This window comes from Glandiceps talaboti, chromosome 7 (genome assembly GCF_964340395.1).
Source record: "Glandiceps talaboti chromosome 7, keGlaTala1.1, whole genome shotgun sequence".
Classification (NCBI taxonomy): domain Eukaryota; kingdom Metazoa; phylum Hemichordata; class Enteropneusta; family Spengelidae; genus Glandiceps; species Glandiceps talaboti.
In genome coordinates, this window is record NC_135555.1 from 2,043,342 (window position 1) to 2,068,467 (window position 25,126).

At 36.9% G+C, this 25,126-nt stretch overlaps 3 protein-coding genes across 3 annotated transcripts; 2 read left to right on the forward strand and 1 right to left on the reverse strand.

The window, feature by feature from the left end:
• Nucleotides 1-7,585: 7,585 nt before the first annotated feature.
• On the reverse strand, nt 7,586-9,271 carry LOC144437359 (low affinity immunoglobulin epsilon Fc receptor-like). The gene is made up of 3 exons (XM_078126284.1): nt 8,982-9,271; nt 8,379-8,452; nt 7,586-7,662 (listed from the first exon to the last, which is right to left on the reverse strand). Exons 1-3 carry the CDS (start codon nt 9,269-9,271, stop codon nt 7,586-7,588), a joined length of 441 nt encoding a protein of 146 aa, XP_077982410.1.
• A 4,233-nt stretch (nt 9,272-13,504) lies between these two features.
• On the forward strand, nt 13,505-15,757 carry LOC144437360 (perlucin-like protein). The gene is made up of 4 exons (XM_078126285.1): nt 13,505-13,556; nt 14,333-14,675; nt 15,223-15,296; nt 15,690-15,757. The coding sequence occupies exons 1-4, from the start codon at nt 13,505-13,507 to the stop codon at nt 15,755-15,757; spliced, it is 537 nt and encodes a 178-aa protein (XP_077982411.1).
• An 860-nt stretch (nt 15,758-16,617) lies between these two features.
• On the forward strand, nt 16,618-23,292 carry LOC144437825 (alpha-L-fucosidase-like). Its single transcript, XM_078126852.1, has 9 exons — nt 16,618-17,036; nt 18,018-18,299; nt 18,703-18,809; nt 19,301-19,428; nt 19,796-19,929; nt 20,749-20,846; nt 21,164-21,296; nt 22,025-22,195; nt 22,995-23,292. The coding sequence occupies exons 1-9, from the start codon at nt 16,801-16,803 to the stop codon at nt 23,245-23,247; spliced, it is 1,542 nt and encodes a 513-aa protein (XP_077982978.1). The 5' UTR covers nt 16,618-16,800; the 3' UTR covers nt 23,248-23,292.
• The last annotated feature ends 1,834 nt before the right edge of the window (nt 23,293-25,126 follow it).

Sequence of the window (25,126 nt, forward strand, 5' to 3'; positions counted from 1 at the left end):
TTAAAAATTTCGATGGTCAAGATACTGAAGTAAATGATTTTTTCTTGACTAACACTATACCTTGTCGGCCAGATGATTGGTTAATACAGGTACATGTATCAATATAGACGTACAGATTGTAGTACTAAGTTCTAAGATAGTACATACATTTACAATTGAAATTGTAACAAACACTAAACATATAAAATGATTTAGAAAGAACGAAAAATCACAATATGATCGGTACAGCTACTCTGAGACAACCCTACAGTAACAACAAAATTGCAACAATACGTGAAAGCCTGGATCGAATGCGCGTTCGAATGAAATGGCGCATGTTATTGCGCCCTCATCGACCATCGTCGGTTTCACGTTCCAATAAGCGATTGTTCGGCCCTATGCAAGAAAATCACTAGCATGTAACTTCTTGGATCAGTCGCTTTGTGAAATAACCAGTCGGTGTCTATTTGTATTCTTATGCAAAAACAACAACAACATGATCTAGTAAGATTCGTAAGATGTATAGACTAAAACAGGTGAGTTCCAATATTTGTTGAAGCTTCATATCGCAGTAATTGAGACATTGTCAAGTACTGATACAGATAGTGTGAACTTTGAAGTGCGTAGTACGAGCGAGTTATATGTTGAAGATGTTAACGAAAAGGTGAAAGACTGGCTACGCGTAGGGGAAATTTTATATTGAATCTACTTTCTTAGTCACTTTTAGATGTTCTCCAACAACTCCAAAATTCAAAACAAGAGTAAGATATTCAAAGGAGTATAGTATATACGTGATTTTAAAGTAAGAGCAACATCATTGTGGTATGTATATAAGCTTACACCACTCGACCTTTTCACAAGCTTACACCACTCGACCTTTTCACTGCTTATTCGTTTCTTGTAGGATTTGCGTTCTGTCCCGGCCAGTGAGTCGTGGCAGAATTCTTCCACCTATCCTACTCGTAAAGGAATGGGTAGACCTGTTACTAGATCGTTTATAACTTCCAAGCCAAGTAGAAGCAAAGTGATTCGGCCTCGACAGGTAGGACAATGTTTCAAAGGAATAGTTTCTCTCAGTCTCTTCACGTTCTACATCGTACTCATGCTTAAAACTCTCATATCTATCGTTAAGACAAACTATCAATTTCAAGAAACTTAGGGACTAAGTTATTATCATGTTTACCTTCAGTGACCTCCGAATATCGCCATTGTCACCTGTATTATTATAATATCTTCATTGTTGTATACATATTTCACCATTTGCTGTTTTCGTTAACAATAGGGGATTCATTTAGCATGTCGACAACTTGTGTGTTAACTTTTCATTTCCGATGCGTACTTGACACGGAAACGAAAATCACCCATAGTCAATAGCAAGAACTGATACAGTTATATTACGATTTGTGAGTTCTGTATGAACATAGCAAAGTATTATCCGCTAAGATTTCATTCAGTTAATATTTATTTGTTGCAGATATCATCTCAGAAATCGTTCCTAACCCGTGGAAACATCGCCATGAAGGAAATGTTAAGTCCTGGTTGTATTAGCCGTATTCCAAATCGTAAGGTAAGCATTAACTTGAAAAAAATATATAAGTATTTCTTAATTTTAATGTGTGTCCGTACCCGTCCATCCGACCCTGTGTGTGTGTGTGTGTGTGTGTGTGTGTGTGTGTGTGTGTGTGCGTGCGCGTGCGTGCGTGTGTATGTGTATGTCAATGTCTGTATGTGTATGTGTATGTGTATGTGTATGTGTATGTGTATGTGTATGTGTATGTGTAAGAGGACACCAATGGTTTCTTTTCAAATGTCTGACCCAGTATATTGATTAAATAATGATAGTATTATTGATTTGAAAACATTGAACTCAAAATGAAAGGTTTTGTAAGTTTGGATTGATAATAACAATTCCGTCATCATTCATGTTTACATTACATTGCAGGTGTCAATACAAAAGTCCGAGTCAGACCCAAAACAAAGAGGTAAGTTATTCATGAATCATTTACATATGTTAGAGTTTTAGCAATTGAAATCTAATGATATGTACCATAGGATAATCTACGACAAAAGTTTTTTTCATTTTATAACTTTAACACTGACGTTTTGCAAAAATAATACTTCATATTATTAAGATTACTATTTCATCATTTATTTGATAGTTCACTGTATCTTATATTTGCATATGCAAATATACACGGATCATTTCTTACGATGGCTATGACGTCATCAATTGGAACGTTTACGCGCAGTAGGTGATGTTATCAATCACCAATGGAATGTTGACGATCGGCATTACAACTGCGTTTTGGTGAAATTAGAATGATGAGCGCCCCCAACTTTGAGTCTTACATTCAAGGAGAAATTATGTATCCCCTTTGCCATGTTTCGCCTTGTTATTTTACCATGGCTCGACAAATTCACCAACCTGCTATTGTTGGTCCTGATCAGCTGTGATATCTGTGATATCTGTCAACTTATTGATGTCATGTAGAATGGCTATATGTGTGCGTGTGTAAACAGTACGAACATATACAAGTCTGCACAATATGTGAAATATGTGTGAGGCGGCTGAAATGGTTTGGATCGTCGTTGATGCACTATGTTGTAATGTACTTTGATTTGGCGTTCGTGTGTGTGTGTATTAAAACAAAGTGATCTTACGTACCTCAGAAGTACACGTCAACATAAAAATAAGAAACTATAATTTTTAAAACTTTTGAAAAAATATTCAAAGTTGTAACTAGTGGGGATAAAAGGAACTGTTACATTGGTTTTTTGGTCTCTTGTTCATTTATTTGATCAATAAACTATTGTACTAATTGCCTATCATAGCCTTCTAGTTACATATTGGTATTCAAAGCACAATGGAAAAATATCAACTTGGTCATACAACTTGGTGTTATCATTATACCGGGTTAAGGGGGTTCACTGCGTACATTTTGATACCAACCTGATTTTTCTTATTGTATTCGATTGTATGCAGTAGTGATTCAATAGTTTTGACTTAATTTCGCTAAAAGCAACTTCAATAAATCCAATAATGTCGGAAAGACTTTGAATTTATTTATATATAATTATGAAATATATTCTTTTCACAGTTCCTGCAATGGTAAAGAAGTACCCGTCTGTTGTTCATAGTGGTCCCAGCATCGACACCAAGGTCTGCACCAAACCAAGTGATTTAGCTTCAAAAAAGAGCAGTTTTTTGAATTACCGAATGAAAAACTTTGTCGTACCGACCAAGGTAAAATCTTTAAATGATGACGTCAGAATGAATGGACAGCAAACTCCTTTCACTAGCAGAGACGTTTCTCTTGAATCCATCAGTGTGAAATCTGTCGTAGTGGTTGGACGAGTTCTTGATAATGGAGATTCTGACAATATGATGGACTTTGATAAGGTGACACCAACCCGCTTTGATCGTGATAAAATGTGCACCAAACCAAGCGACTTAACAACGAAAAAGAGTTGCATTCTGAATGTCCGCAAAAGAAATTTTGTCATCTCTGATCGCGAAACTAAAAATAGCCCTTTAAACAGTGACGTAATGATAAGTGGAACATATAGTTCCATCACCACTGACGGATCTTCTATTGATGACATCATTTCGCGATGCGGGATAGCTGTAGGAAGGGTACTGGATAATGAAAGCTTTGAAAATATCACAGAAGACTCTGACCCCAAAGATGATGGTAATGATATTTATACAGAATTGACACCACGTGTTATGAAATGCAAACCTAAATTTTATGACCTAAAAATGTTAAATGCAAAATCTGGAAACAATACCAAAGAGGAAGATGCCAAGATAATCGGAAAACAGTCCGGGAATGAAGAAAATACTGACAACATCTCCATCACTCTTATGTCTCCTACAAATGCTCTAAGTGGAGAAATTGAAATAATTGATATTGAGATGAAGACGGACAATATTAGAAATAAACTTACTGACATGCCTTCTACTGTTATGAAATTCACGGTTGATGATGATGAAGAAGATGTCATTTTTCAGAAAAGCATATTAGTTCCCAGTAAGATCCCAGGACGATTGAAACGTAAGTCTAGTGTCGAACTGAAAAAGTCAAACTCCGATGACTTATATGTAAATAACACAGACCTAGAGCCTTCAAGTGCGCCCTCTGATAATAACAAGTCTCCTGATGATGTCGCTGACGACAAAAACCACAATATGGATGGAAAGCAAATCTCTCCTGAAACATTCAAACACAATGATGATTGGAAGAAGGATGTCAAGATAGACACTTTGGGACTGAACTTTGTTGTTGGGAATGCTGACAGAGTTGTCCCCACTGATGGTGATGATACTTCTCTAGATCTGACTGAGGTTGACAAAGGAAAGGAAAGTGACGAGGAAGAGAAAGGAGAAGAGTCAGAATCAGACATAGGCATGCCAAGACGTAGGGAATCTGAGAAACGAAAGATGGTCAAGACATTACCAATCATAGATGATTCCGATGAAGCCTGCCCCGTCATAATTGCCGTTCGACCAAGTGTATTTGGGCTCAGATACAAGGTATCTTCCAAGATTGGATTGCGTGGTAGTGATTTTGAAATGAAAACCAAACAGGTCGATCAAACCTTAGGTGCCAATGATGTCCACGGTGAGGAAAATGATTGTATAGAGGCTAATGGAATGAATGATTATGAGAATGATAATGGGTACTATCCAGGTAACTTTATGGCCATCGACAAGATAACAACAAGTGACAAATACAAGGACAGGTTCGTTGTGAAGAAACTTGTAACATCATCAATCCCTGATAATGACAGCCAGGATTGTATGGATAACACACACTTCTCTGTAATCAAGGGAACAGAGGATAAAGAGGTTAAGGATCCTTCAAGATCTTTGGCTGTTAAATCCATGATTACAGATCCAAATGATGGTGATGCGATGTCTAAAATCAAAGGGGATGGGACCTTTGGCCGAGATAAACCAGTCACAGTTACTGAAACCAGAGTCAACAATATCAAGGATGTCGAAGGATTCTCTGATGTGCAAATGAAAAAGCCAAGCCCAAACATGGATGACAACACAAAACAGCAAGCCAGCGTAAAACCACGACTTAAAACTAGATATGATGTACCTTATGCATATAGTCACACTTTGGACAACTTTGGAAATAATACGGTAGATCATTTTGGATTAGGCCAGTGCAATGTCAACCAGGAAATCTTTGCATATCATGCAAGTGGAGATGAAAACTGGGGAATGACTCCTCCCCACAGTAAAACTGAAGATACCAGGATGAAAAATACAGATAGAAAACAGTTTTCTCAGTATATTCCAGAGAAGACAAATAAAAAGGTAATGGATGCTGAATTAAATGAGGATGACCATGACACACTTGATCACAGTGACGACATCTTGTCTAACCAAGGTATCAGAAATAAACCAGTGTATGCCTTGTTGTCTAAGAATATCACGCCTCATTTAATGAATGACTGTCATGATAGGATGCCAGCAAAGAAGCCTTTCAAACCCAAGACCATCGGATACAAAGACAGTCGATATGCAAATGATCATAAACCAAACATGTCTATACCGTTTGGATTGAGTTATAACACAGGTGCAGAGAGTGGAGAGGAACACACACAAGACTGTATTGGTAAATTTACTGAGTACAAAAACATACAAGAATCAGGAAAGGTAATCCCTGTGAAAGACAACACTACAGCCATAGGAAAGAGATCCGTCAGTGCTGTCCTGCCAGGGAAACTCCCCTATCCCTATGCTCGACACCCTGAGGTGGACACAAATAAGATACAAAGATCACCCAAATTGCAAGGCCATGAAATTTCCTCCAATAAGGCTCAAAGTTACCAAGAACTTACAAGTCAGGATGGCAACAGGCCAAAACCTCGGATGCTTTTGAGGGATGTCCTCAATGACTATGCCAGGAAAAATAACTTTGAACCAAAGAACTCGGAAGTTGGTGAAAATGATCTGATGACACAACAATGTTCAGACAGAGTTGAGACCAAAGTCAACAGAGATTCCAAAGCTGATTCTGAATCTGAATCAAAGGGGGTGACTGATGAAAAGAAACCACCACAGAGAAAGAGACTGTTACTAAGGGAACTGTTAGATGCATACAGAGAGGGACATCCAGATGAATTCGCCACAGCCGATAAAAATGATCAGAATGACGTAATGAAGTTGGAGTGTGATGACAAACGCTGTGACGACACGGCATATGTTTCCATGGATTCTAATGATGCCGATGCTGCAGCTGCTGCTGCTGAGAAAGCAGCTAAGAAGGAATTGTTGAAGACGCTTCTTGGAATGGGAGAGTATCTTCCTGAAGACCAGAAGATGTACACGGAGGTTGATATGTATCACTGCCATTCTCCTTCTGTTAAACCACGTCCAGCTTTGAAGAAGATGATGGATAAGAAGAGCAGCTCAATGAGTCAAGGTGCACGAAAGAAAACGTCATCTGATAAGAATCTCGGGGAGAAAAATTCAGGTGGAAGAACTAAAAGAGCTGTTCACTGGGCTTGGGACGTAGCTTCAAATACATATCAGATGTAACATCTAAATCCTGTTCGTCGTATCACATAGACAAAGAATCGAAAAATAAACGAAATCAAGAAAATAAATGTAAAGATGTAATACGGAAGCTAATGCGAGCATAATGCTCATTATAAGATCATTCTTTTGGTTTGGATCACTTGGACGGTAATTGTACGAATGAAATAATTGATAATTATACACCAATTGCACTGAGTGTGTGTCTTCTTTCACAACATATAAATATGTTTGTCATTTTTACCATACAGGGAAACAGGTCTTTCATATTTTTGTCCCGCTGACGTATTGCCTTAAACTTCGTTCGAATGCGAACTTGATATGACATCACTTCAGTTACCTTTCATTTTGATGAGAGAGATGTCCAGAGCAGAGGAGGATAGAGCTATGAGTTTTCTAGAGATGGGAATGCAAAAAAGTTATTTACCCCCAGTATCTGGAATCCAGATAGAACTTGGTAAAAACCATGATAATATTAAACGTTATTTTAGTCGCAATTTAAGACCGCTCTCCCCCGTAGCTTTAAACACTTCGCCTTTTTTTCTAATTCTGTTATCGATGGGTGAAACACTATTACTTTGCTATTGTCTTGTTCTGTTATCGATGGGTCGAACACTATTACTTTGTTATCGATGGGTCGAACACTATTACTTTGCTATTTTCTTGTTCGAAGCAAATAACGAAGACCATATCCAGACCACGTGAGACAAATTAATGTGATCACCCTTAGAAGTGTGATATTCCATACCACTAAACTAAAGCAGTGCGAATTGTCTGAGCTGATATGCAGGATACACTCATTATTGTACAATGACATCCACTGACCTATAGCGAGTACGGATAACACTAAAATAATGAAAACATACGTAGACTAAAGATTAGCTTTTAAGAATGTATTTAATTAACATTTAAAATTGAATTAATATTTAAACGTGAGAGGTGTGTCGTCCATATAAAATTCTTTTCCTGTGTACATTGTATAAAATTGTCATAGGAAATGTCCATATTCAGTCACTACCGGCTTTGTCCATGTTGCACGTTGTCATGGTTACACTATTTGCGCAGCTCCTCTTCCACCTCATCTCCAAATAGAGTATGCGATGCATGTCGCTGGCAACATCCTTCATGGTCTACAAATGGAAGAGATGTAAGATGAGAGAGGAGGTAAAGGTTTGAAATTATTTGAAGTAGTTCTGATCAAGATGGGAATTGTACTCTTAAATAATCAAAGTTACACCTTTTTTGACTTTGAACTGATACGGATGAAAACTTTATATCTCAAGAGCTTGTTCGATATTTTAGAAATTATAAGCGAAAAAAAAAATACTAGTATGAACAGTTCATATAACATTGTTATTCATGTATCTTTAAAAAGCATAACACCAACTCTGCAATATTACACGATTTTATATAATATATTGACAAATAAAAAGTAATTTGCGTGTGTGTTTATTCAGTTACAACAACAAAACATAAGCATAGAATATCGTATAAAGAAGGAAATGTGATATAAACATCTCGACTGAATACAAACTTAATTATAACGAAAACCTCAGACCAGTGGTCTGAGTGAAAACAGACTAGTATAGATTGGAAATGATCGGTAACCATCTATCGCACCCCCCCCCCCGGCCCACAGCCACCTACCCCCACCCCGTTCATGGTTGATTGAACTTGATCCTTTCTTTGGCATGTTGCCCATGGTTTTCCTCCATATAATTAGTTGAAACTGTTCTACACGTACCCCATACCTAGGTATAACTTTAAAACAATATAGAAATCACTTTGTACAGACGATTTGCTTGTATATTAAGCTAGAATATAACAATTAACACTGTAAACTTACCTAAGAATTCACAGACGTATCCTTTTGGGCGAAAGTCACAATATTCATCATCCCAGCGATACCACTTTCTCTTACTGTTAAGAAATCATGAGATTGAACTTGAAATTATATGTCTTACTTGAAAGGATATAGATTGAAAATAAATGTGAGATGCTATAGGCATACTGGAGAGGGTGTCAATGGAAAATAGATGTGGGTTGCCTTGCTGGAAAGGGTATAGATTGAAAATAGATTTCAGATGCCTTACTGGAAAGGGTGTCAATGGAAAATAGATTGAGATGCCTTACTGGAGAGGGTGTAAATGGTTGACGTTACTGACAAGTGGTTGTACATAAAGTCTTTTTGTCACACACACTGTGCGCGTACACAGTGTCACACACACTCTATGCACGTACACAGTGTCACACACAGTCTATGCGCGTAGTGTCACACACACTCTATCTCTTTCCCCTCCACTCTCTCCCCCTCCCCTCCTCCCTCCTCCCCTCCCCTTAAATTACTTCACAAATCGACTAACAAGTAAATATTACGTACATGCATGGATCAAAGTGATGACAAAGATCGTACGAAATTATTACAATAAAACTTGAGAAAGTCACTTACCTCAACTGAACACAATCTTGTCCGTTAGGATTTCTCTTCAGATTGTTATTGGGTTCCCTTGGTGCCCAGTTGGAATACATATTACAAACACCAAGCCTATCACCATCAAGCCATCGGAATGTGTCCTCAGTATCAATATCACTCAGCCCTATCCAGAATCCAGAGGAGACCTCATCTCCAATACCAAAATCAATAATGTAGTGATGTATTAATCCGTCGTGTTCTTTGTTCGCCAACTTGGCAAGTCGTCCTCCCTTGTCCTTACATATTTGGTCCGCCTCCGGCCACATCACTTGATCGGTGTACACTTTAAAGCGTCGACAGTTACAGAGAGGCCCATACTCTGCAAAGTTTATATTTCATATGTGTGACCTTTGACACTTGATAATGTAACATTTGTTATTCGAGAATGTAACATTTAATACCTAGGGTACGAATATAGATTTCTGATATGCGACTCTCTTAGATAATGTGTTGTATATCACAATATCGTCATCCTTCAAGTTATCGTAAGTTATCACGACATAAAATGGAGGTTAGATGAATTCTTGACGATAATTTAGAAACGAATAATGATGATTCAAGCAAATTCTGTGGTCGAAAGTTTAATTGATTTGTAATCATCATGTGAGGAAGATGACAGTGCACTAAACTGAACTAAACTGAAGTGAACCGAAGTGAAGTGAACTGAGCTATAAACTAAGCGAAACTAAACTATAGGCCAGGTTAGGCTGCTGAGCTAAACTTGATCTAATTTGAAGTCCCCGAGCTGAAACATTTTACTCTTTTCCGTTATTAACAGATTTTTTGGAAACTATTTAATCTTTATATGGGTTGAGTTTAAACATGCCAATAATAGCCGTTGAAGGCGCTACGTAAACTGATGTCCGTGTGTAAACAAAACTAAGAACCGTTCAGACAATGTAATCGTTTGTCAACAAAGCGTAAATGTTTAATAACTATGTGAGCATACAGTACGTTATATCAATAATTCAAAATTAAGAACAACAATAATGTGAAAAATGGTTCATTTATTACTACCAGGGTTCTAATTTATGACACCACAACTTACCTGCTGCTTGGCTCAAAGACAAGAGAGTCACGTGGACTACTAGAATTACCGGAATCAACATCTTCTGACGTCATAAAATTTTCATTTAGCACCCTGCAAAAATAGAGACGTTTAAACATGGCTTTAAAAAGACGTTTTTTGTGAATTTCAGGCGCTAAGGCAGAGACGTGACATTGGTTTTTACATGTACAGAGTTTAACTTTCATAGGTCTACACAAATGAAAACATCATGTTCTGTATATACCATAATATCAATTAATAATAATAATATCAATTCAGATTTCAATAGGATAGAAAAGAAAGAGCAATTTGAATTTCTTATGCAATCAAAACAACAAGAGATTATAATTGCTCTCTGTATCGAAACTCATGTAAAAATATTTAATCATGAAAATTGTTGTGTTCTTTAATATCTTTATTACACTTTTGTACCCAAACAGAATTGTCAATTTTCTATACGGTTGTAATAAAGTTATATCTAATCTAATCTAATCTAATCTAATCTAATCTAATCTAATCTAACGTGAATTCAAGTTGATTTACATGAAAATATGTCAAATGCCAAAGTTTGGTACACAGTTTCTGCTAAAAACAATTTTAAATGAAACATGATAACTATTATTATAGTAAACAAATTGAAATTAACAAAAACCACTCTAATGCAATTCACAAATGTACCGTGGAGTAAACTCATTTGACGAAGCAACACTGCTGAATCAAGTTACCCCAAAGTCAAAACGACGTGCACATATAAAACTTTTATAAGCATCAACTGATCAATAATATCGGAGGCTGCGAGTTCATCGACAAAACAGACTTGCATAATATTTTTTTGTAATTTGTAAATCTCAATACTAAAATTGATAATACCAATGTGTGTATTCAAGTTGACGACAATGGTGTGTATTCAAGTTGACGACAATGGTGTGTATTCAAGTTGACGACAATGGTGTGTATTCAAGTTGACGACAATGGTGTGTATTCAAGTTGACGACAATGGTGTGTATTCAAGTTGACGACAATGGTGTGTATTCAAGTTGACGACACTGATGTGCTGAGCCACTACCAACAAGTTCTATGACATTTCTTAATCAAAAAGGTGATAGAATAATATACTTACCTCCAAAGTCACCAACAATAAGTGCCAGTAATGGTACTCAAGCTCCTCTTGAGATCTGGCAAGGAATGTTTATGAAACGAGTATTTATACCTTGCCGTAACACCTTCATAATTTTGGACCATATTGGCTAGATAGAATAACGCCATATTGGATAGAATAACGCCATATTGGATAGAATAACGCCATATTGGACAGTGACGTCATATTCATAGTTTCTCGTTAGGTTCCATATTGTCGCTAATTACTTTCGCTATTTCGAATTAAGACAAAATGTGTTGTTTTATTCAATACTTGTTATCGTTCTGTACTTGTAATACAACGTATGGCTCTATTACTTTATCATTTGATTAATGCTTCGTGAAACAAGATCGTTACACATTGATAAACAAAAATGGGTGTTGGCAATCACTCGTCATCTACCACACGGGCCTAAAACTAACATATGGTATGGGCTTTTCAATAAGACACGTATGTTCAGTTTCCTTTCTATAAAGACACGTGAAAAATCACACGATCATTACAGGCAGTCAGAATAGAAAACAATTTATTAGTTGAACAATACGAACAGATAATTAATTTTCATCTGCCTGGTCTTCATTTTGTTTGTACTTTGATGTTTGTATATTTGTTTGATATGATATGGCCTTGTTTATTTACTATGTGGACTTATAATTGAATACTGCACACAATAAATGCCGTGCAAAATATGTAAAAGTCGACCCTGTAGTATTCTGTTGATGACAGGGTTATACATGTACAATTTCAATATCGTTCTGTTGTCACAGACAATTTGGTACACCTCAAACTATGTTTTCGAATTACTCGTAGTTTGTCAAATTCGATTCTACAAATCCCCCGGTTTCTAGTGAAGGCTACATATGGTTATCGGTAAGTACATGTACAATAATGTAACTAATTCTTCACATGAAAAAAAATAATACAGAAAAACATTCGGAGTAGTACTGTACCCCTTTAATATAATGAATTAAACATGACAGCCTTATCGTGATTCTTAACTAACAGTACTAGTATGGGCGTAGACATTTCTCAATACGTGCCATGGATATGATCACATGTTATACTTATTTACGTGTGAAATAGAATATTGTACGTCCATCTACATTTACGTAGTACATGGTATTTTAGTTAACTGACAAAAACGCACGCACACATATGTACATACTGTACACCCCCTCACTGTCATCTCTCTGTCTCTGTACTGTATCTCTTGATAGGTCGCTGCCTTTGCTCTACGTCCCTCTGTCTCTGTCTGTCTGTCTGTCTGTCTGTCTGTCTGTCTGTCTGTCTGTCTGTCTGCATGCCTGTTTGTCTGTCTGTCTGTCTGCCTGCCTGTTTGTCTGTCTGTCTGCCTGTCTGTCTGTCTGTCTGTCTGTCTGTCTGTCTGTCTGTCACTCTCTCTCCGAGGTTGAAAACTTCCGTCCTTCTGGATGACAACCAGATAGACACACATACACGCGCGCACTCGCACGCGCGCGCACACACACACACACACACACACACACATACACACACGCACGCAGACACACACAACAGTAATGATAATAACAACAACAACAACAACAACAAACAAACGTATACATACGTACGCACAAATTAAAAAGCCTGCTTGAACGTTGTTATTATAGCATAATTATAGCATAACATTCAAAAGTTGTCTTCCACATACGGACTCCCAAATTTCTTTTTTAGAGTCATAAAGTGGACTATATAGATAAAGAAGAATTACGTATAGATGGATATAGAAGGATTATTCAGACGTAATACGAATATTCTCAATATTCAACTTGTTTCTGTTCTCTATTTTACTGTTGCTGTAACTCTGTCGTTAAATACTAGAAACGTATGGCAAAGAGCTAGAGTTTTGAATGAAATTGTCATCTTACCAATACTAGTACGCATATGGTAATTAATTATTTTGATAATCCGCTTAATAATTACGTGTAATTATCAAAAAGTGAAAACATATGTTAGTATTGATGATTAATATCTGGCCCTATAAAATGCCGTCTTCAGTACTTTATTACATTTCCTCTCGGCGGTTGGTCACACTAAACGTGGAGATTTTCACTTCGATTTGTACAAGTAATGAGCCATTTCGTCCTTCCTTTTCGTGTTGTTTCTGATAGTTTTATTTGCTGCTTGTTTTCCTTCCTCCCCCTTTCGTTGGTCTGTGTGTTGCTTTATGAGTGTCTGTGTCGAGCTGGCTAGTTCACCCCCTTTTGTGTATACGAGTCTTCCCTTTACTGTTCTCGCAATCTTACTTTTGACTTTTTGGTTTTCAGTAGCATACTCAAGACATCCTTTATCAAGATGATTGCTGCTTTGGTTGCATTATCTCTCATGGTCGTCGTTGAAAGTACTGGTAAGTTGACATAATAACCTTTCTGGAATGTAGCGCCATGAATGTCTTCAACTTATTTCTTTTGATACAATTAGAATTCATTTCCAATATTTTAATTTGTCCGTGTAGTTTTTCACATAGCTAGTTGTCAATGTAGTTTTAAGTTCTTTAAGTTCTCTCGGGGCTACTTAGTCTATCTGTTAGACCTCGGATGTTCTTCCGATAGAATACGACACACGACCGAACATCGCTATCGAGGATGGAACATCGGGCAAGCCCTCACTGCGAACTTCGTTCGCTTATAGTATCGAAAGATAGCCCGAGCGTCTAGCAGCAAGACTAGGGGCTACTATGCCATCTTGCATTTTCTTTTTTCTTTCTTAGAACATCCGAGGTCTAGCAGATAGACTAGCGTTTTCTCCTCGTAGGACATTTAACGGAAACGTCGAATCAAAGTAGGTAGGAAATGACAGGAATACACTCCACCGTATGTCTCACTCTTGCGTTGAAATACTGTATAACAGAAGACTATCGCTGGGTCGCAGTCAGCGTTCCTTAGAAAAATACAACCCCAGATTACTAAAATAAAAAAAAATGTTTTTAAGAGAGAAAAATTTCCCCTCTCCTAATATTAGTAAAGCTTTGTCTGGTCGTGTTATGAAAACGACGAAAGGACTTTGCAAAATATTCCGAGCCTACCTTATTTAGCGAACTATTGGTTTTTGTCGTCTGATGTATTTGTGATCAAATTTAGGTCAGCTGATGTTTTTTCTCACAAATCGTTGTTGTTTCAACAGAGTATGGTCCACTATGTAGTTGTAAACATTACAGAGTTTTCACCGATGAATTGTTCTGGGACGAGGCACAGGCGTCGTGTCAGTCGATGTTAGGAGAACTGGCAAAGATTGCTGACAGAGAAACAGATGAACTGATCCGAGATTACCTTAAAGATTTCAATATTGGTGATGAAGTAAAGACAGGGTTTTGGATTGGTTTACACGACAGCCACACAGAGGATACGTTTAAATGGCCAGACGAGGAGAAACTATTGGAATGTGGTAGTTACTCCAACTGGAAGCCTGGAGAGCCCAACAACAACATAAAGAAATCGGCATCTGGACAAGATTGTGTTCAACTCTGGTAAGCATCACTCACTCGTCCTTCATTATCTCTCCCATGTTGAATCAGCAGTGTTCTCCAAGATGGATTTTACCGGAACTCAGCACCATGCTGTCAATAAATTGGACTCTGGCTTTGATATTATGCATATCACGGTATTGTTGGTCAACATATACATTCTGCTTTATTTTCACTGTAACTATCTAACTCAAACCAGACCTATCTCTAACTTCCACAAGTTTGCATTTTAACAAGCTCAAGACCGTTTATGATTTCGGAATTCGATAACAGCACAGAGTATTAAATTGAAAAAAAAATATTTTGATATACATATATATATATACATATATATTGTCATATGTATATTTCCTGTCATTGTTAATTAATGAATCGAGATTACAGTTCGCGTTTAGTTTAAGCTGCACTCAGTGGTTATTTCCTTTCTTTCTGATTAGCGGTGGATTGGTTCATTTAGTCTAAGAGATACGAAACCTCATCGTATTAGCACTATAAAAAATATACGTAGAGGGCGCTATTCTTTTATCACTTCATTTAATCTATTCCACAGGAAAAAGAGGAATTACATGTGGGATGATGATTATTGTTCCTACCGTCCAAAAGGTTACATCTGTGAGTTCATCGGTAAGTAAATACAAATCACATCAACTTTGTCAATATCTCTGTCTCAAAGTCCTAATATTCCGCACAATGATTGTTTTGCTGTCAAAACTGAGGAATGCCAGCTCTTCCCGATATTTTGAATACCAGTATTGATTGTCACAAATGTTTTATAGTAAAGTATACTAAAATGGATATTGTCTTTAGGTTGACCAATGGTCAAATGTGTTTACATTGTATGTAAATCAGTGGCTGTTTATTACGGTTAGTATATGTACGTAGTATGTAGTATATGTAAATCATTTAACAGTGAATTAGCATATTATAATTGACAGATGGTTAGTTTGTTTGGTGGTAAACATGTCTGTTGAATTTGTATTGTGTGTTGACTATATTTCCAATGTCATTTTCCTCCAGAATGTGCTGATGAATGTTTGGCTTGTGTTGGCGTTATAGAAGCCACCCCTACACCAACATTGTTATAAATCGTGGCCTTAACATTTGGATCAGCGCTAGCCACGTGCGCGTCATCGGTTGAATAAATACGTGAGAAATATACATGTGTCGTTCATTATTTTCGTACTTTTTCTGTGTACATTGTTTATTGTTCTGTGAAGATGAGTAAAATAAAACATTAATTTATCCAAAAATGTTACTCTATCGGGTTTTTTTTTTCGCATTGATGACAAGTTGTCAGTGAACATAGGTAATGAGATGTATTGCACAACTACATATTTTTCATTTATCATGACGTCACTGGACAATGATCCAGTTAGGGTGATGTGTGTGTGTGTGTGTATGCGTGTGTGTGTGTGCGTGCGTGCGTGCGTGCGCGTGCATGCATACATGCAAGCATGCATGCATGCATGCATGCATGCATGCATGTATGTATGTATGTATGTATGTATGTATGTATGTATGTATGTATGTATGTATGTATGTATGTATGTATGTACACTAGAATCCAATATGCCGTCGAATACTGTGGTAACAATTTTTTTCAAAATGACCACGATTCTTTCACATGGCAAAGTTTCGAAAGATTCTAAGACCTTGGATGATTTTCAGGAAAATTGATCCCCGAGCACATTCTACCCGGGCCAATAACAGGATTAACAGAGTAAGACTAACTTTCGTCAGTGCTTGATAACATTCGGTATGATACCCAATTCATATGATATCACCTATCTATAAAGAAAGCAGTCCTAACTCACATTTGGTCTTTGCACGTCTGTAAATTCACAATAAACAGCGCCACCAATCAACTGTCATAGTGGTCAAAGGTAAAAGGTTAAGCAATTCTTATATATTGTACGTAATACATATTTAACGATGCAAATGCTCGACTGTTTCAAGCATAATATCCCATTAGGGTATCTTATATGCACGGAAGCTCTCTTTTGATGAGTCTGTCTGGGCTGAGAGAAGTTTGTTTGCTGTGACTGGCGACCTGTTGATTTTAATGTGTGTTTACCAAGGATAACGTAATACCTAAGTTGAACGCACGTACAGAGGAAGTCATATAGTGATGGAGTTGTTAATAACAATGCGATCACGGAGAACTGTGCGTGACTTGATATTGGCATTTCTAGCATTGTCACTTGCAACAAACGTTACGCTATTTTGGTACATCCAGTCAATACAATCGGGATTTGTACCATTGCCTACACGGAGCAAACTGTTAGGCGACAAGAACGTCAAACAAAATGTATTCAACATACAAGGGGCAAATGAAGGACAACAACAACAACAACAACTATATAAGTAAGTTTATTGAACGAGGGGTCTAATAATGGGAAAGCTATGATTTGGGTATCATATCATGTAATTATATGTCAGTCTTGCATTAACTTATGGTATAACACCTTGTCCAATCAAATTCACTCACATATAAAAATCCCTCGAAACCTACACCTCGGAGTCCTGTTGCTTACGCCTGTCAAATTTCAAATTCATGACAAGGATATCCATTTTACATGCACGCCTCTCAATGACAAAGCTCTGCCCACTTTAACTTTCTCAAGATTTACACACCACGGCGTTTTCTTTGTTATTAAAGCTAACAAGAGCCTGAGTCTACTTTTTTCCACAACATACTGGGACAATGCATATGGCGGTCGCGCCTGTTCTCCCAAATTTTTGCAATCTCTCCCTCTGGTCATAAAAGAAGCTGGAAACACGACGCATTACATATTATTTACATTGTTTGGTTGGTTTGTTGGTTGGTTGGTTGGTTGGTTGGTTGGTTGACTGATTGGCTGACTGTCTGACTGACTGACTGACTGACTGACTGACTGACTGACTGGCTGGCTGGCTGGCTGGCTGGCTGGCTGATTGATTGATTGATTGATTGATTGATTGATTGATTGATTGATTGATTGATTGATTGATTGATTGATTGATTGATTGATTGATTGATTGATTGATTGATTGATTGATTGATTGATTGATTGATTGATTGATTGATTGATTGATTGATTGATTGATTGATTGATTGATTGATTGGTTGGTTGGTTGATTGGTTGGTTGATTGGGGCCGTGTGTTTTTGCGACGATGGGTAAGATCGGCCAAAACAAATATGCAATTTATGTCGGAAATAGTGATGATACAATATACCACAACTACACATGAATAAAGTTCGATTGGGATTACATATTAAGCTTACTATACGTTTGTTGTCAGACAACTGTAAATTAGTGGCCTGTGTTTTATTGTGGTGTAACATAATCTGAATTTATCTATAGATACAATTATACATGGGAATCCCTGGATGCACGTCCCCTTCCGTCGTGGTATGATGAAGCCAAATTTGGCATCTTTATACACTGGGGTCTTTTTACTGTACCAGCCTTCAGTCAAGAGTGGTTTTGGTGGAAATGGCAAGGACAAAATGACCCTGAAAGTGTGACATTTATGAATCAACATTTTAAGAAAGGTTTCCGATATCAGGATTTCGCCAACCAGTTTACGGCAGAATTCTTTGATCCACACTCTTGGACGGATCTTTTTCAAGCTTCTGGTGCAAGGTAAGCATGGATGGGTTTGAACTGATGACAGCTGACCGTTTGTAAAGAGATCTTGGGAGGGGGTGGGGTGGGCTAATGAGTCTGTGCAGTTTTTTAATGATTCCAAGACTGTTGCCAAATTGTCACATAATAGAGCATCTATATGCCATAAGACATAAGTTACTAAAATAAAATACTGACGTAAGTTATATACTATAAGTTATATAACTTATAGTATTGTGTAAAAGTTAAAGTATTGTGTAACAAAATAACCGGTTTTGAAAAGTGGTACAATTTAGTCATGTTCTTTGTTTTCTTTTGGTGCTGGGTATTTGTTTAACTGAATTCTGAGTTGTTTTATCGACTCTTTATTGTCAGCCTGTTGACGGGTTATATACCTAAATTATAAAAATCTGGTTTATAGATATGTAGTGTTGACTAGTAAACACCACGAGGGCTGGACCAATTGGCCTTCAAAATATTCCTGGAACTGGAACTCGGTGGACGCTGGACCACACAGAGATCTAGTTGGTATGTCAGTCATTTAGTCCTATACGACTATATGTATGAGAATTATGTCCTGCACTCTGACAGTCAAATGACTCGACTGACGCAAAAAGTGGTGTATCATGGAGGTCGTTAAATCAACATGTAGTTCAGTGTATTGTAAACAGACTGTCACCACATTCTTGTAATCGACATCATTTTAACTTTGTTTTGCAGAATCAATCCTTTACATTCTATAACCATTACTAAATAGAAATATAACCAACTAAATGAGGTTATAGGTACCAAGCTGTACTGTCTCCCGGTATCGCTGACCCTTTTACGGCAATCATATCCGTGAGTGTTAATCCCACATCCATGAATTCCATCTTAATCCCTGTACGCGTAGGGCCATTACAGAATCTTTAAAACTATAGTTTGGTTTTTTGCTTTGGAGCAAATAGTCGAATGAACACTTAAGACAGGATTGTTAGCCTAGGTAACATTAAAGGTATATAATTGTAATTTGCCGACAGGAGAATTGGCAAGAGAAGTTCGTTCGACAGATATAAAGTTTGGTCTGTATTATTCTTTGTATGAATGGTTCAACCCACTGTACATAGACGATAAAATGGATGACTTTCAAAGTCAGTCCTACATATGGGTAAGTTTACAGACATTACGTACTAAGACTAGTTTCCAATTAAAACAACACTTCGTTTATATTGTCTTATGTTCGACATGTTATTCACCTCTGTAGTGCATGTAGTAATAAGTTCTCGACAGAACAAACAGCAGTTTCTTTCGCTGACAAAAATGTAACGATATGTGTAGAAATAACTTACGACTTTCTTTCATATTTGCTTCAAAATATACTAACTGGCATTAATTTGATTAATTAATTCAAAACACTTGATCATGTTCTTATTCTACGCAAACGTAAACTAATTTAGTCTACGATTAGTTGTCTAACACTTAACAAAAATATTTAGTAAGTCTAACAAAGTTTACTTCACCCATAAACTATGTAGAGGAAAATGATGCCAGAACTGTTAGACTTAATAACGACTTATGAACCAGAAATACTATGGGGTGACGGTGATTGGGATGCATCGTCCAGTTACTGGAATAGTACAGATTTCTTGGCATGGCTATACAACGAAAGGTAAGGCTTATTGTTGGTTTTTTAATGTTATTACGTCATGTGATTCAAATATGTAAGAAAAGGTTAGCTTTACATTTTGACTTGCTCAAGTCTCTAGACCTTTTTCCATTCCTTACTTGAATATTTTTTACAGGTGTTCTTTGTGACACGTGAAATAGTGACCTGAGTGAGTCATTGCAAACATTTAGGTGAACACTAAGCCCTGGGAGACTACTAGTGACCGGGGGGGGGGGGAGTTGGACATTTAAACTAAAAATTGAGAATCTCAAAAATGTGAAGACTATGAGACTGTAAAAAAATCTCCCGAGGGAGTAAAATCTGATGTGGTACGACTCGATTTCTTTATTTACCTATTTTCTTCGTTTAGTGTCGCTTGCTTTCGATTTTGTTGTTCTGGGAGTGATCCCCTCCTTCCAGAACAACAATATCGAAAACAAACGGAAATATGGGTAAGTATGAAAAGAAATCGAGCCGTACCACATCAGATTTCGGTTAGACTGGAGAGACAGCTGGTGCCAGGATACTTTACATTCTAAAATAATATTAGTACTATTTTTATAGAAAATTTTAAATTGTATGATGTAAGTGAATAGAGTTTTCAATCTTTACTGTTGATCATTTTCAAATATATAAATAACATATTCAGATATACACCTACGTTATTTACCCTTTAACCTTAGGCGATACTTATCATACACGAACTGCCGAGAATTATCAATGAATGATTAGTGAAAATACTTGAAATTTGAACTACATTTTTATTAAAACGTCCAGTGTGCATACAATAAAATAAGTTTGATTTTTTTCATCATTTTGTAGCCCAGTAAAGGATACGGTCGTCGTCAATGATCGATGGGGAAAAGATGCCCGTAATGTGCATGGGGATTTCTATACAGGCAAAACCAGATCTATTCCAGGTATGAATGCATTTGGTATGGATTACCTCTCCTTTACGGTTAAGCCGTAGCATCTGTTACCACGAGATAGCCTAAGTAAATAGTAACAATATAAAAATACAGTTATATGGAAACACACGAGTTCATCGAATTACACCAACAAAACCGTTATCACTCGGAGTAATGTACAATGACTTTCATACACAAGTTCTCGTCTGCCAATTTTGATTGAAAAACAGACATGTTTCAAACAAATCACTTGTCCTTCAGTGTCTAACTGGATCTGACAGAATGATCCAAATTTATAATAATCATTAAAAAAATAACTTTGGTTTCAGACGTCTTACCGAATCATAAATGGGAAAATTGTATGACCATTGATAGAAAATCTTGGGGTTACCGACGACAAGCTAATCTCGAAGATTACATGAATATTGATGAATTGATACGAATATTGGTAGAAACCGTCAGGTAAGGTTGTGCTATCATTACATGGATGTACACGTATTATAATATCATGCCACAATGGTGTCATCTACGTACACTATTATCAGTTAGGAAACATCTGTGATTTAATGTCTGTGTGTCTGCTTAGTCTCTCTGACCACATACCCTACACTCATTTAGGGTCTATGATTTGACTGTTAGCAGGGTATCTATGGATGTAGATGAAACTCTGCGGACAGATTTACAACGAACAATCTTTAGATTTTGGTGGACATTTTAATAAAGGCATGCCATTATTCGCATCAACATTTGAGCTCTAACCTTTGAGAACACATGTGTTTTGTTTATGATGAAGGCAAAGAATAACTGGTTCATTGGGAGAACTATCGAGCGTTGATGAAGGCATTCATTCCCGCTATCGCACGCCCTCTATTTTGTGAAGTATGATGTTGAACACGATCTAGTTCAATGGCACTTTTTATTCCAGCAAAGTTTTGTTTCAAAACGTTTCTGTTGTTTCATTCTATGAAATTTATGTAACTGATTTGTAATATCAGCTGATGAAAATTACTTTATCATAATTTGTGACTAAAAGTGGAATACGTCCTATTAAATCAAAACATATGGTTACCATGGTTTCCTATTATACATTTCCAGTCTTCAATTGATAATGTTTGAAGCTCTTGAACAAAATGTCAATTCATAGATTGTGAGTCTTAGGGATTATTTTATTTTTGTGATTAATTTACCAGTGGCGGTGGTAATTTACTTATGAATATTGGTCCAAGTGCCGACGGTATGATTCCACTGATATACGAGGAGAGATTAAGACAAATGGGCAATTGGCTGAAGGTGAACGGAGACGCCATCTACGGTAGTAAACCATGGCGGTTAAGGCGGGAAAAGACTAACCTAAATATTTGGTACGTACAACAATGTAAAAAAAAAACTAATATTGTAGTATACGTGATTGTTTGCCGTTTGATAATGTTTTTATTTTTTACATTTATAAATGTATTTCCACTTTGGCAACGATATCACGTGATATGGAATTTTTGAACTTTGAATTTGGAACTTCACAGAAAAATACCGTCAGTCGTCTGATGATCGCACTGGCGCGTGAAACATTGTGTAACGACCCCTTACAATCTGAATAAAATCTGATGTGGTGAAAGCGGCTAGATGCCTTTATTTACCTCTATTTCCATCGTTTTGTGTCGTTTGTTTTGTCCGAGTGATCGCCGCCTTCCCACGAACGTCCTTCTTGGGATGGCAGCGATCACTTTACTTGGAACAAGACAAACAACACAAAACGATGTACATATAGAGGTAAATAAAGGCCGCTTTTACCACTTCAGATTTTGATCAGATTGCGACCCCTTAGTATCTTGCTTGATATATATATATTGCTACAAGTGTCGACTTCACTAGTTCTGTAATGCTTTCATCAACTGCATTCCATTTAGTCATCGTCGCATATACAATTTTATTTGTTCTTTTATTGTCATTGTGGTTGTTTTGAGAACGTAAATCGTTTGGGCGTAGAGAATAATTTAACGTGATAACATTTTCATTACTTTTTGGAAAGTTAAAACATATATAAACATGCATGTACGCTTATGATGTACATGAATTTGTCATGGGAAAAGTACTCCAACACATGCTAACACAATACTGTGATATATATGCCAACACATTCTCTGTTCTGTTATATATCCGTAGGTACACAAGTAAACAGACTGGTAGCATCCTAGTGGTTTATGCAATTATTATTGATTGGCCAGTCGATGGCATGCTGTACCTTGAGACACCTAAAACTTCCACTGAGACGACAATAAGCATGTTAGGGTATGAAACGCCATTGTCTTGGAAACCAGAAGAACCACAGGGTTTGACGATCAATATGTCGAATATTCCATTTTACAAATTACCATGTCAGTGGGCTTGGACGCTTAGGATGGACTATGTTATGTAGTGGAAGGGTTGGGTGGGCTTCATTTAGTGGGCTTGGACGCTTAGGATGGACTATGTTATGTAGTGGAAGGGTTGGGTGGGCTTCATTTAGTGGGCTTGGACGCTTAGGATGGACTATGTTATGTAGGGGAGGGGTTGGGTGGGCTTCATTTAGTGGGCTTGGACGCTTAGGATGGACTATGTTATGTAGTGGAAGGGTTGGGTGGGCTTCATTTAGTGGGCTTGGACATTTAGGATGGACTATGTTATATAGGGGAGGGGTTGGGTGGGCTTCATTTAGTGGGCTTGGACATTTAGGATGGACTATATGTTATGTAGGGGAGGGGTTGGGTGGGCTTCATTTAGTGGGCTTGGACATTTAGGATGGACAATGTCATGTAGCGGAGGGAGGGGTGGGGGTTCATTTACGATGACTGTGACATTTCATGCAGTCCGTGATCTGAGCAAAGTAAAGACCGAACCTAGTCATTACTACTCGTTACTAAGATGATCAGAAGTAATGTATATGGCACTAATGATGAACTTAGACTCTGAGTTGAACTTTGACATAACTTTTTTCCGTTCTCTACTTTATTTAACTAATTGAAACAATTTTTCTCCTTTTAAAATCTCGTATAATACAATCGGTACAGTACTTCAGTGAATTTACTTAGAAATCTTTCATGGGTGTATTTTTTATACTTTTAGGTTGTCAGCTACAGTAACCATGCTATTGCTAAAACATACATACATACATCCGTATAGCCATGTTAGTGTTTGTTGACACACAGACTACACTACACTACACGACTACAAATTTACAAGTGCGTTCGTTCGTAAGCATATCTATACTGTGTTAGTATTTGAATGTTTTTGTCGGTTGTTAGTATGTCTTATTTTTTAAATAGTTAATGTATTGAAAAGCGTATCTATGTATGTAATTTGATAAAGTGGATAAGATTAATCTAATTTAATGAAATAATAAACATTCAATTTGGAGTGCACATTGGTTAAAACTACTTTTTATTGGTCCGATATTTGTCAAATGGATTTACGTGATGGCAATCTCTAAATGACTTTCCTGATATTGTCATCAATCTATCTTTTCCATTCCAGTGTCATTTTACCCCGATTTGTCTTTAGACTCTAAATTATTATGTCCTTGTTCAGGCGTATTCTCACCAGGAAAAGTTTTTTTTTCTATACTCTAACAATAGAAAACAAGTACTGTTGTAGAAATAACGCCACAGCTTTCGATCTCTGTACCTCGAATTAGCCAAGCGAGTGAAAATGTTCCTAGAAGTCTTTTTATTTTCCTTCATTTAAAATATATATAGTTTGGTTCATCTTCAAAGGTTCTCTTCAGCTAATCATGTAATACCATACTTCGATGGTGTTTGTATTATAATGAATTTCTGTGCACTATAGTCTGTTCTTCATTCAAAATAGAGCTGGGTAATCATTTCGTTCCACTATTGGTTGTTAAAAATGTTTTAAATGAGAATGAGATCACGATTCAAATTCTGCGTCAAATACCAACATTCTGGAACTTCAAAGGCAGAACTTTAATGTATTTTTTAACCATCATTTACTGAACGTTGATTATGTAGAGAGATGGGAGCTAATCTTTGTGTTGTTCAATAATAATATAAATATATTATGTGGTTTTTGTACTCATTGTCTGCAATTATTTGGTATTCATTATGTTTTTACATTTATCACTAAAACGATCGCACTATTGGGATTATTTAATCACAACTGATGTCCTATGAGAGTTGAATGACACATTGCACAAATCGTTAGCGGTCTCCTAGCAACGCAACATTAATTCCCAAACTTAGACTATAACACATCAAACACTTAGACATTTATTTCAAATAGCAAAAAGTGGGCTTAACATT

Excerpts from the sequence above, each read along its gene's own strand:
- LOC144437825 (XM_078126852.1), top strand. The coding sequence starts at position 16,801 with ATGGAGTTGTTAATAACAATGCGATCACGGAGAACTGTGCGTGACTTG. Across the intron at positions 19,930-20,748 it reads GCATGGCTATACAACGAAAG|CCCAGTAAAGGATACGGTCG; the intron begins GTAAGGCTTATT and ends ATCATTTTGTAG. Across the intron at positions 22,196-22,994 it reads AAGACTAACCTAAATATTTG|GTACACAAGTAAACAGACTG; the intron begins GTACGTACAACA and ends ATATATCCGTAG.
- LOC144437359 (XM_078126284.1), bottom strand. The coding sequence starts at position 9,271 with ATGTGGCCGGAGGCGGACCAAATATGTAAGGACAAGGGAGGACGACTT. Across the intron at positions 8,453-8,981 it reads CAAGATTGTGTTCAGTTGAG|TAAGAGAAAGTGGTATCGCT; the intron begins GTAAGTGACTTT and ends ATTTCTTAACAG. Across the intron at positions 7,663-8,378 it reads ATACGTCTGTGAATTCTTAG|ACCATGAAGGATGTTGCCAG; the intron begins GTAAGTTTACAG and ends TTCCATTTGTAG.
- LOC144437360 (XM_078126285.1), top strand. The coding sequence starts at position 13,505 with ATGATTGCTGCTTTGGTTGCATTATCTCTCATGGTCGTCGTTGAAAGT. Across the intron at positions 13,557-14,332 it reads GGTCGTCGTTGAAAGTACTG|AGTATGGTCCACTATGTAGT; the intron begins GTAAGTTGACAT and ends TTGTTTCAACAG. Across the intron at positions 14,676-15,222 it reads CAAGATTGTGTTCAACTCTG|GAAAAAGAGGAATTACATGT; the intron begins GTAAGCATCACT and ends TCTATTCCACAG.